The following is a 12,637-nucleotide window of genomic DNA, read 5'->3' as shown; positions in this document are numbered from 1 at the left end:
TTTTTCCGGGCCAAAAGCTTTTCCGGACTGTTCCCACTTCCAGGGAAATTCAAAACATTTTCCGCATGTGTGATACATCGATTCTCATGTAATTGGAGCTGAAAAACCCGAAAATGACCTTAGAAACTCGTTATCACCCACCTCACCAGCTATCTCCAGCTTCATCGCAAAAATATCTGAAAAGAGCGTTTCCTTAGGAAAAGCGACTTTCCCGAAAAAACGATGGGTGATCGGAAAAATCTGAGATCATATTCGGATTTAACAGCTCAAGTTACATACTACTAAGGGTCCAGAAAAATTTATAGAAATAAATTGCATGCACGACAAATATAAGTACGTCGGATTTGCTCATTTTCCCGGGAAAAAGTTGCTTTCGCAGAAAACAGAGAGGTGAACGGGAAAAATTCAGAAAAATTAAGGTCATTTCCGGACTCATCGGTTAAAAAGACATCGGCATGATTGAATCTCGTAGCTACGAAAAACTTGACCTACATTCTGCAGGGGATAACAGTCGGAAAAACACCAAAAATGGTCATTTTTCCGAGTGAAATTGGCTTTTCCGAAAAATTGGAGGGTGATGGAAAAAAACGGAGATCATATTCGAATTCAGCGCCTCAAAATACGTAAGTGAAATCTTATTTTGCCCGAAAGGCATACTGAACAATATGCGTTTTCGATGTTTTAGAACCGTTCACGCACAAATCATGCGAAAACCGCTTATGTCCAGTTTATTGCTGGAAGTTTTGTGATGAAACTTATTTTGAGTACAGCAATTGCCCGGAATTTTATTTCTTTAACTTTATGTGAATCATAATCTACCGCTTTAACATCTTTAGAATGAATTTTGAAAAAATCAAACGGCTCCAAAACTCGGCGATTTTTACGTATCATGCGAAAACCGCTAATGTCCAGAGTCCTTTCTTTTTAATTACTCCGTCCCAGACAGAAGAGGAGCTGGAAACTGTTAGGGATCCTTTTCTACAATCCACTGATGTAATAATAAACTTCTGAAAATTTGTTAATACCGCATTTAAAAGGCTTCTACAGTTTTTTGCAGTTTACTCAAAATAAGAGAAAATGGACATTAGCGGTTTTCGCATGAACCGATTCAATTAGAATGACAATAGAACAATGAAAAATAGGGTCCCCCATTATTCCCCCAAAAACAGCGCGCTTGAATAAATTGTTCCCCCAAAAACAGCGCACTTGACAGTGAGGTTCCCTCAAAGTAGCGCACTCAACAGTCAAGTTCCCCCTAAACCCTAAAAACAAAAAAAACCTCCCAAGAGCCCAATTTTTTCGTCCTCACATGAGTTCCCCCATTTTCCTCTTCCTCACAAAAGTTCCCCCATTTCACGCGAACAGCAAGTCGCGTTGTAGGGAAGTTTCTGCACTCCTGCGCTGGATCACTGCATATCTACTTAAAAATTGTTAAGTAAAAGCTCTCTCAAAAACGCAACAGTCATCATGGAACCATTTTTAATGCACTCTGTTCTTAGACTTTGACTAGGGGGCTACGCCCCCTTGCCGCTACGCGGCCCAACCCCCTGGAGGCGCTCCGCGCCATCAATGGGCCGCTTAGCGGCCCTATTTTTACCCTCCTATCAGTGTTAGTTTTATTTTTCCCCTAAAAAATTACGATATGAGGTGTACTTTAATTTTAAACTTTACTTAAAATTACTTTAAAATTAAAAGGGCGCGTTTTGGAATGACTGCTTGATGAGATATTGCAGTAAAACAATGAACAATGATAGTCAGGTAATATTTAAGATTACATGGTTAGGAGATTGAACCCACACCGAAACAAAGTGGTCGCATTCGACGTCTTAGACGACTCGGCCACCGCTCAACATGGAGTCGCTAGTGCGAATCTTGTGTAGATAAGTGTAGAGCTGATGCGCAGGCTACACAGCTCTTGCGCAACCTCCTCGACCACTGCGCATCCTCTCGCGCATAGCGGTAGCAGTACCGGAGCATTCTGTAAACTTACTCACTTTTATAACGTGATTTTAAAAAAACCTGGGTCCTTTTTCCAAAATCTGATTACAGCGGGCTCATCTAGGGCCTATTCCCTGTCGATTTACGCAAAAATCATGGAAATCGGCTCGGTAGAACGCTCAAACGAACTATGACAAAAAGTATAAATTTACAATGTTTAAATGGGAGAATTCGCAACTTTACCACGTAATATAAAAAAACCTGGGTCATATTTTGAAAATCTGAAAAGAGTTGGCTTATATAAAGGCAATTGCCCGTCGATAGCCGCAAAAATCATGAAAATCGGCCCGGTAGAACGCTGGAACTAAGCGTTACCAGTTTCGCAAAATTAGGAGGTCTTGGAGCTTATAGTATAGATGATGACCGGTATGCCTAAAACAATTGGTTTTCGTGCTCACAGTAATGACAACTACATCCAAAATTCTTGACCCACATCCCACAGGGAATCAAAAAATGAATGAATGTCAACGAAACCAAACAAAAAATGAGACATCAGCCATAATTCATGCAGCAACTGAGTTTAATTCTTGGCTGCAGCAGGGATTTTTTTCTCTTTTTGGTAGCAACCCTGCTAATCTCGTCAAAACAATTCACCAAATCCACTTGAGGAAATTGTCCTAAATAATGCTTCCAATTTTTACAGCAATTACCTACTAAGAATTATCCAGCAGAAGTAGGGATAATTCAAAAAGCCACTACCTCATCACTATTGATTCAGTTATTTCCGGTGCTTGGAGTAAACCAAGAACATGGAATAGGCGAAAATGAAGAGGCAAACTTCAAGTCAAATTTCCCTTTCAGGGCATGAATGCCCACACTCTTAAGCTCACTCTTCACTCGCGTACGCGCTTGGAGGCAGACTGTCTTCAATTTACTTCCATGCTCTGACGCATGAATTTAGATCTTTGTGTTAAATTCCTTAATTTTGGCTGAACAGCCAAAAAAGAAGTGATACCTCCTGTACATTTATCTAAGGAATCTCTGCAATGAACAAATTTTAAGATTTGAATAAATTAATAGCCTGTCGCAAAATGAAACTTACCTACTCAAGAACAGCCATCAATTTATCAATGAAATACAATGCTTTTTTTCTCAGTCAAATACTTCTGAGGTCTAATAGTGTGTAACATTTTTTTGTCGCAGTTAAGTAATTCTTGATAAAACATGCAGTGGCTGAAATCCTTTATCGGCTTGAGAGTGAAAATTAAAACTCTGAACAGAGGGGATCCAACATATCGCACCCATGTTTGACCAAAGCCGGTACCCATGACATTTCACCTCATCATTGCAGAATTCACTGACAGACAAGAATTCAGCCAGGGCAGAGCGGTGAATACTTTTTCTCTGTACTGGAGTGAGTAGACGCAATATTTACCTCCTTCAAATGCTCTACTTCCAAATGAGGACTAATAATGTACTACCTGAGGGGAAACTGTAAGTCCAAAAATAAAATATCCACAATGAGAAGCTGACAATTCTTACCTGGACATGATAAGACTTTATTCAGAGCCTAAATCCATGAAAAAGCAGATCACTAAGCAATTAGTAAAAGAAATTAGGGAGAGTCTATCATGTCCTGTAATCAATAATTAAGTAAAGGCACCAAAACTGAACCAAACTAGCACACAAGCTACACAGATAAAGATATTTTATGTTCAAAATCCTTGGAGTAAAATCATGGAGGAGAGGTTAAAATGTAAACAGATTAGAGTAAATGGCGAAAATACGGGGGGGAGGGGGGCTTTAATTTATATCTGAGCCATGTATGTTTGATTAGAGGATTTACTTATTGCTAAATAGGCAGAGGATGCCAGATGATAAGGGATGAGTTTGAGGATTGTATGCGCACAAGGTATAAATGTTTTCAGGATAAAGCTATGGCAGCTAAAAACTAAGATAGCATCCTTCCTTCCTTATTGGAATCAGGCGTAGATCTCAGGAAAAATTTAAAAAATAAAAGGAGGCTATCTACGTGTGGGAGAAACACACAAGTTACTTAGAGTACTTAGAGTTAAATTTTAGGTAAAAAAGATGTGTAGTTGGTCGGTAAAGACGCAGAGTTGTACTTACGTATTTGCCAGGCTGTGTACAATTGTACATGCATGCAGCACCCACTGCAGCCTCCTCCGGAGAATACTATCGGTGCTTAATATTATCTCAAACATGCTTCAGATGTCAAATTTTGAAATCATCCATGTTGTGAATACCTATCTATTAATTATACCTGTATCTTTCCCTCTGCTTTATGCTGCTTATTAGTTACATTCTGTGCGCATTGGGGGAACTAGTTGAGAGGAGGAGGGGGGGGGATAAATCTTACCCTCACATCTGACTTAAGGTGATTCGTCAAGCTCAAGTGACGTGGTCGAACTGGCATGCGATATATCGCATCTTTTAGGTCAAAAATCTCGGCAGATTTTGAATTTTCAGCAAAAAAAAGGACGATAGCCCTGCGCATGAGCCTGAAGAATCATTCTAAACCCAAAATCGGCAAATTCAGAGAAATGAAAACAGGATAGTGTTTGGAAAAAACCTGCATTCGATACGAAATCGATAGCTGAATCGAATGCGAGGTTTTTTCCAAACACTAACCTGCTTTCATTTCTCTGAATTTGCCGATTTTAAGGTATAGAATGATTCTTTAGGCTCATGCGCAGGGGCTATCGTCCTTTTCTTTACTGAAAATTCAAATCTGCCGAGATTTTTGACCTAAAGATGCGATATATCGCATGCCAGTTCGACCACTTCTTTTGAGCTTGACGAATCCCTTAATTCCTAAGAAATATGAGGGATTTTGCTAAGTTAGCTGTGTTGCCAGACTTTCATTGTGGAAATTATAATTGTACCAAAAATATTTCCATGTAAAGATGAACCATCAAGCTAAAACTTTAACTAAACATTCGCACAAATTTATCAATTTCTTTTTGTGGCACAATGGTACAACTTCTGGAAACTTCCTGTTACTAGGTAAATACGAGGCACTTACGCACATTTCTTGAAAAATTTGCTAAAACAATATCTGTGCACATTTCTACTTTTGATAACTTAACCTTCAAAAGTACATAACAATCCAAAAAGTGGTAAAATTTACCAATCAGGCATCAAGAGGTGAAATGTGGGAGTGTAAATAAATAACATCACCTACAAAGATAACACTTACATTGGAAATATGATAGTATCAATAAATTAATATGTATATTTTCAATTTTTAATTCTAAGAAATACCGGAGAAGTACGGTGTGAGGTTGAGGTTGATGAAAAGATAAACACAACTGAAAACCTGGGAATTATCGAGCAGGGTCGCATACCACTACGCGGCCGTATAAGAAAAGTAAGAAATAAAGGTAAGAAGCCAAAAATAATCACATAACAGCAATGAAACCATATTCCAGCTGTAAGGATACTGCAATAAGTATTGAGGACATTTCAACATTATAGCACAGCACTAGCCGTTAACTTGATGTGTTATCACTTAATATCAGCTGATAGATGTTTACTTTTTGCAGGCAAAGACCCCCTCGAATGTGCAGGCAAGATGGCCGCGACGCGCGACGGGAACTTATCATTAGCTGTTCGAGTTAGAGTGCTTTATACCCAGAGTTACGACAACTCACTTTTGGTTGGGCCAGGATTGGGCTGAAAGTGGCCTTAAAAAAAATCCAATTCTGATTGGTTCTCGCTCATGGAGGCCGAAACTAGTGCACCAAGATGGCGGTACCTCGTATGTGAACAAGAATAATGAAAATATTACCTAATTGTGGTTTATCAAGAGTAAATTGTTATTGCCATCGGTCCAAAATGATAATAGATTAAGAAATTATTCACAAACCAATCTCATTTTCTTTTTAATTGATCAATTTGTTGATGTTGTTGTTTTTGTGTGACAGACATCGGAGGATTCCTGATCCTTATCCCTCAATATCGTTCGTTTGGGTGCACTCGTTTCGGCCTCCATGGCCAGCCAAGGCCGGCTGTCAGTCAGCTGATAATCGAGTTGTCGTAACTCTGGGTATAAAGGGACTCTACCCAAAAATGGCGGTGCTTTGTTATGGTTTTTGAGGATGGGAGGGGGGTCATTGCCAACTTTTGACGGTTATCACCAACCGCACTTGCTGCCAACCTTACTACATCTAAGATCATTTTTCTCAAAAATTGCACACGATTAGCCTTAAAAATATGTAAAAAAGTCGCAATAGTGCATTTGGGTAAAGTTCTCGTTACGATAAGCAAAGACAACTACATTTTGAATCATTTTGCATTACATTAACTTTATGGCGTCCGCCATTTTTGGGTCCTAAGGGCTCCATTCAGCCTAAGATGGCTGAGCCAATCAGAGGTGGTAACTCCAGTGGCCATACTCTCTCTTAATATAGGTACTCTACACGGAATCAGAGATGGAAAGTGAAATTTCACAAGGCCCGAATAAATTTCAAAAAAATTGAAATTTGTTGATTTTTCAAAGAAATATTGTTACTAAGCCTCGGAAACGGTTCAGATGATCCTCCTGCTGATGCAGCAGAATATGGCCCACTAACAGAGATGGAAAATTTCATGAAATTTATTCGAGTGAAATTTCATGAAATTTATTGAAACTTTTGAGGATACATTCAAGAGGCCAAGAAACGCCTAGAAACGGTGATTCTCGATATTGAGATTTTTCAGCCCCCCCTGACCTAACCTAACCTCACCACCCACTCTTCCAGCAGCTCAGTTTTTTATCACGAAGATTTCGGTGTCATGTCAGATGTCACTTATGTAAGTCATGGGTCCTTAATTTTCGTAAGTAATGCATCATTGACACTTGAGTGCCTCCGCTCCACCACAAGAACAATTTCCTCCACGCATCGGCATGAAAATACTAGTTTTTTTATGAGGGGGGGGGGGGGACTTTTATTTGAGAAACGTTGGAGAAATTGATGCTAAAAATATCTTTACCTGTGGGAGTGGGTCCCTTTTTTATACCAAAATGAAGCCGAGCACGGCTTTTCGGCTTTTTCGCCATTATTCACATCTCTGAAAACATAAAAGTACTAAAGTAAAACGTTTCTAAAAGGGTGTGATGTTCTTATAATCTTGTCCACGGCCACGCGATTTGCTGGGTACATGTCTGTTTACATTTGGTTTGGAGGTTAGGTTAGGGCTAACTTTCTCTAAAACCCCCCTTGTGCCCCCTCCTTTGGGTGTAGCATCTCATTAGTGGGCCATATTCTGCTGCATCAGCAGGAGGATCATCTGAACCGTTTCCGAGGCTTAGTAACAATATTTCTTTGAAAAATCAACAAATTTCAATTTTTTTGAAATTTATTCGGGCCTTGTGAAATTTCATGAAATTTCAAAACGTGAAATTTCACTTTCCATCTCTGCCCACTAATGAGATGCTACACCCAAAGGAGGGGGCACAAGGGGGGTTTTAGAGAAAGTTAGCCCTAACCTAACCTCCAAACCAAATGTAAACAGACATGTACCCAGCAAATCGCGTGGCCGTGGACAAGATTATAAGAACATCACACCCTTTTAGAAACGTTTTACTTTAGTACTTTTATGTTTTCAGAGATGTGAATAATGGCGAAAAAGCCGAAAAGCCGTGCTCGGCTTCATTTTGGTATAAAAAAGGGACCCACTCCCACAGGTAAAGATATAGGTGTGTGCGTGTATTGCAAGTGGGAGACCGTATTAAATGCAACAAGGCAGACAGATCACTTGATCTAATTTTTAGCATCAATTTCTCCAACGTTTCTCAAATAAAAGTCCCCCCCCCCCCTCATAAAAAAACTAGTATTTTCATGCCGATGCGTGGAGGAAATTGTTCTTGTGGTGGAGCGGAGGCACTCAAGTGTCAATGATGCATTACTTACGAAAATTAAGGACCCATGACTTACATAAGTGACATCTGACATGACACCGAAATCTTCGTGATAAAAAACTGAGCTGCTGGAAGAGTGGGTGGTGAGGTTAGGTTAGGTCAGGGGGGGCTGAAAAATCTCAATATCGAGAATCACCGTTTCTAGGCGTTTCTTGGCCTCTTGAATGTATCCTCAAAAGTTTCAATAAATTTCATGAAATTTCGTGAAATTTCACTCGAATAAATTTCATGAAATTTTCCATCTCTGCACGGAATGCCTTGAAAATTTCAAGATCTGATCTGTGATGTATCCCGAATACATCGGTTACCCGCAAAGATCGTCGGCGTAACTAGAGTACCGGGTAACCGATGTGTTCGGGATACACATGGGATACATCACAGATGTGATCTTGAAATTTTCAAGGCATTCCGTGCAGAGATGGCTGAGAAATAGAAGAATTAGTGCCAGTTTGAGAGCCCCAGTTTGTACGTGGGCTGGACGCTTATCCTAAGCGTCCAGAATTCGAAAATTCAAATTCGGTTCCCGAATTTGAAAATTGCGATAACTTTTTTGGTAGATGATATTTCGAAAAACGGATTACGGCACGTGAAAGAGCGTAAAAAATCAAGGGGTCAGGGTACTGCAACGATTCGTTGGGGTACTGCAAGATCCATCCATATAGGTCAGTCATTGCGCAGATTTCCCCGCTCGGGGTAAGCCCATTTCCATTGGCTCGTGACGTCAGCATTACTGCCGCGAAAACCAGAAAAGTCGGAAACAATGCTTTTCTTATGGGAGAGAGCAAATTTTTCTTAATGAATCATTTAAATTTCTTACTTTTAAATCCTTTGAAGCTTTCTGTGTGTCGAAAAGAACGTTTAGACATTAGCATTCAGGGTTTCGATTTTGCCGAATTTGTGTTCTTTCATTTTTACAGTTTACTCTGCATCAGCCATTTTTACACGCGAATCTATACCACTAGATGGCTTGTTACATCGCTGACTTCAAAAATCATTTAAAAATATAAAAACGCAAATTCAGCTGAATTGAAACCCTTGGCGCTAATTTCTAAACGTTCCTTTCGACACTCAGAAAGCTTCAAAGAATTTAAAAGTAAGAAATTTAAATGATTCATTAAGAAAAATTTGTTCTCTCTCATAAGAAAAGCATTGTTTCCGACATTTCTGGTTTTCGCGGCAGTAATGCTGACGTCATGCGCAGAAGATTCTCATTTGGGTTTCGGGAATGACTGACCTATATGGATGGATCTTGGGGTACTGCACAAAATTTTCCAGAAACGCGTTATTTCGACACAAAACAAAGATTACTAAGGACTCCAGATACCGCACACCGTATACTTGCCGTAGGAAAGAAACGGCCCCCCAGTCGCCTGCAGCGCCAGGGTAAAAAAGGGGGGGACCTGTGTAGCGGTATGCCATACTTTAGCCCACTTGTAATGGAAGTGCATGGGAAATTGGGAAATTGCACTTCGAATGTGCAGATTATGAACGGCAAATTGCGAAAATTGTTCATTTTAGTCACTAGTGGACTTAAATGGACTCAGAAAATTGAGCAGAGTTATTTGCATTATTTTTTTTTTCTTTCTTTTTTTTTTTGGTTTTTTCGTCATTTTTTAACGATTTAAAACATAAGAAAATTTAATAAAGTGAATCTTCAACCAAACTTAGCACAGCACGGCGAAACCGGTCAACGGCAAGCAGTATTATTCGTTAGCTCGAAGTATGGCATACCGCTAAACAGGTTGCCTACCCTGGAGCTGCAGGGGACTGAGGGGACTGGGGAGCCGTTTTTTATTTCAATGCGGTATCTGGAGTCCTTAGTAATCTTTGACGCAAAAGAACTTTGAAAAATTTTAAGACTTTCGAAGCTCCTTGCTGTGTAGGCAATTTTTACTACAAGGATTGAAAAATTGCCTACAGAGCAAGGGGTTTCAAAAACCTCGAAGCTATTGAGACGGCTCTTGACCTACTCTTGACCTTTCCCTCACACTTTTTCCAGGCTTGGGACTGGCCCGAGCATCATCCTACGAAAATTGCGGTTAGGCGGCGATATTTTTGGTATCAAATATCCACCGAAAAATCATACTCAGAGGCTTATCGAAAACATGGTTTCAAAGTGTGGAAGTAATTCGGTTTTCACATCCGAAGTACTTCGGTTCTCACATCTGAAATACTTTAGATGTAAGAACTGAAGTTTCAGATGTGTGATCCAAACCTCAGCAGCTGGACCTTAAGTGTTCGGATGCTCAATCCGAAAACTTTTGAGATCCATATGACCTAAACTTTGGGTCCCACGCACGAAGTTTATTCCTCCGTGCAGTATCTCATGCAATCCATAGTGCGTGCTTTTCTCCATGAAAGGAAATAATTTGACAAAGACGAAATTCGATGAGGATATTCAAATAGTGAAACAATGATAAGACAGAAGATATTGATTGCAACTGCAAGATTATTGATGTGCTGAGGAAAAAACCATCAGAATTCAATTTTTAATCTGATCGAGAGCTCATAACGCTGCCACGTGCTATGGGAGGTTGTGAGAAACCATGATGCACATTTGTGGAGTGCAAATGAAGAATTTCTACCCACTGAAAAAATTATTTAAAAAATTCGGCTGATGCGACCTCTGAAAGTTGATCAATTGGCCTGAAATTTTGTACGAGGCAGTTATCTTTTACTAATGCAAAACACCCCCTCCCCCCCTCACTGGAGGTAATTTATCCGCATTTTTGGGGTTTGTTTTCTGTTCTTTGTTATTTCTTTTTTTTAATACGAAAAAATCCGCTTCTTACAATTAGCTATTCTCCCGCTACTGTGTAATCATTTCGAGCGACAGTAGGTACACACATATTGGCAAGCATCAACATATACGTAAATGAATTATATTTAATCTCCGAACCTTTCACTGCACACAAAGTACTTACAAGATCTGCCATTGAAAATGAAATAAGAAATTCGATGAATAAGTGCAGAGCAGATATCACGAATCTCGACTGCATTGAGAGGAGCGGCGCACTATGGTCCACAGACCCTATTTAACGGAACTTTAGTCAAATTTTGAGGGTGGAAAAAATTAAAGTTTGGCACTACAGTTTTATCATACATACTCTCATGGATCGTCACCTAAGTTTTCATCGACTAATAATGATTTATAAGATTGTGACGGACCCTAACAACAGAGCGCGCGGTAGGTCTTCATTAGCTGATTGTGAGCCGCATTCGGTGGTGCGTTACAGGGTGTTTATTTTACCGAGTTACGCCTCATCTATGTAAATTTTTGGGCAACATGGATCCACCTGATAGCAAGTGACTTCCTTTTCACCCCGTTTCATTAATTTTGAACCGAAATTTGTATGCTTTTGAACGCTCCAAACATACGCCAAAAAATGCTAGAAATCAGTGAAATTCGTAATTTTTAGGAAGCTCTAACTTTTTTTTAATTCTAGTTAATGCTTTGCGGATTGAAAAATCTTGTTCAACATATCCTTGACTTTAAAATGACGCCAATTTAAATTGCGCCTTTTTGCGCCTAACGGTCGAAATTAATTTTTTTCGGAGTGCACCTCCGTACATCAAAATGTGGAATATTCCATGCACTGAAAAAAATGTTTCCTAAATACAAGGCGGAGCCGTCTTAGACCAAGTAAACTGGATACTTAAAAAGTATCGACAAGAAACGGAGGTTTGAACTAAGACAACGGAGTTACCTTGGATCAAGAAATAGCGTTTTCTCAATCCAACGCTCCACGTCCCCTTAAAAGAAGAAAGCGTTTACTTAAAAAAAGGAAACATTCCATGCCGTGAAAATATTTCCTAAATTTAAGAAATTATCGTTGGTTTGAAGTGAGTATCCGTCGTATTGATCTAGGTAAACTGTTTACTTAGAAATAGGAAACAGTTGCGTAACTCCCACGTGCATTTACTGGCTTCAAGTTAATGGTTTGTTTAAAATTAGTAAACGGCGTGTTGGACCGGAATGCGCGTTTATTGTATTGAAACCAACTGTTGTCTTAGAATTAGTAAACGGGGACGCCCGGCATGAATAGATGTTGCCTAACTCTCAGGCGTGTTTACTTATTTCTAGCCAGTTGTTGTTTTAAATTTAGTAAATAGTCACTGCAGGTATGCACACTGCACCCATATCATATGTATTATTATTCATCAATAATAGCAAAAAATGGTTTAATTTATCGAATTTTTGATGAAAAAAAAATTCAATTGTATATCTGCAAGTATCGAAGACTCGACATGGCAAGTATCGACTTGCAAATTTTGGCCTACCTATCGGGATTTGAACATGGGACCTACAGTTTACGAACCTAACACCCTACCTACTTAGCCATCGGGGCTTATGTCTACGCCGGCCGAATTTACACTATATAAGTCATTGACTTAGGCTCTCACCATTATTGTGATAGTGAATATGCGTGAGACCTGATGGGTTAAGATTTTTTGAACCCGAAAAGATGAATTTGGAGCAAAAAAGAAATACGCGTGTTACTGTTGTCACTTTTTTTACGTTTATTTTTGTTTCTTTCCCATCTTATATTAATTTTTAATCTCTCTAAAAAGAATTTAAAGCAATGCGCCTTTTTTAAAATTTTCTCTCTTCATTTTTTCTTAAAGAATCGCTGACTTTAAAAAAATAAGAATAAAGAATGAAACTCTTCGAAAATGTTTGTAACACAATAACTTTTTGTTTTTGATGACTGAGGTTGTTACATTTTTTAAATATTACTAGTTCTATTCAATTCGATTATAATATTCAAGACTATT

The 12,637-nt window shown here is 39.1% G+C and overlaps 1 protein-coding gene across 10 annotated transcripts in view; it reads right to left on the bottom strand.

The window, feature by feature from the left end:
* LOC109037039 (deoxynucleotidyltransferase terminal-interacting protein 1) overlaps nucleotides 1-5,466 on the bottom strand; it is a 62,137-nt gene extending 56,671 nt beyond the window's left edge. For 5 of the 10 annotated variants that reach the window (XM_072306398.1, XM_072306393.1, XM_072306394.1 and 2 more), the window contains exon 1: nucleotides 5,365-5,438. In XM_072306398.1, coding sequence (XP_072162499.1) covers nucleotides 5,365-5,423 — 59 coding nt within the window. In that variant the 5' untranslated portion in view covers nucleotides 5,424-5,438. Of the gene's footprint in view, nucleotides 1-3,480; nucleotides 3,715-5,278 lie in introns of those variants that run through there. The other 5 variants (XM_072306401.1, XM_072306402.1, XM_072306396.1 and 2 more) reach the window with 4 other exon arrangements.
* Nucleotides 5,467-12,637: the final 7,171 nt, after the last annotated feature.

Source organism: Bemisia tabaci, chromosome 1, assembly GCF_918797505.1.
Source record: "Bemisia tabaci chromosome 1, PGI_BMITA_v3".
Taxonomy (NCBI): Eukaryota; Metazoa; Arthropoda; class Insecta; order Hemiptera; family Aleyrodidae; genus Bemisia; species Bemisia tabaci.
This window is presented reverse-complemented; position numbering and strand designations above follow the sequence as displayed.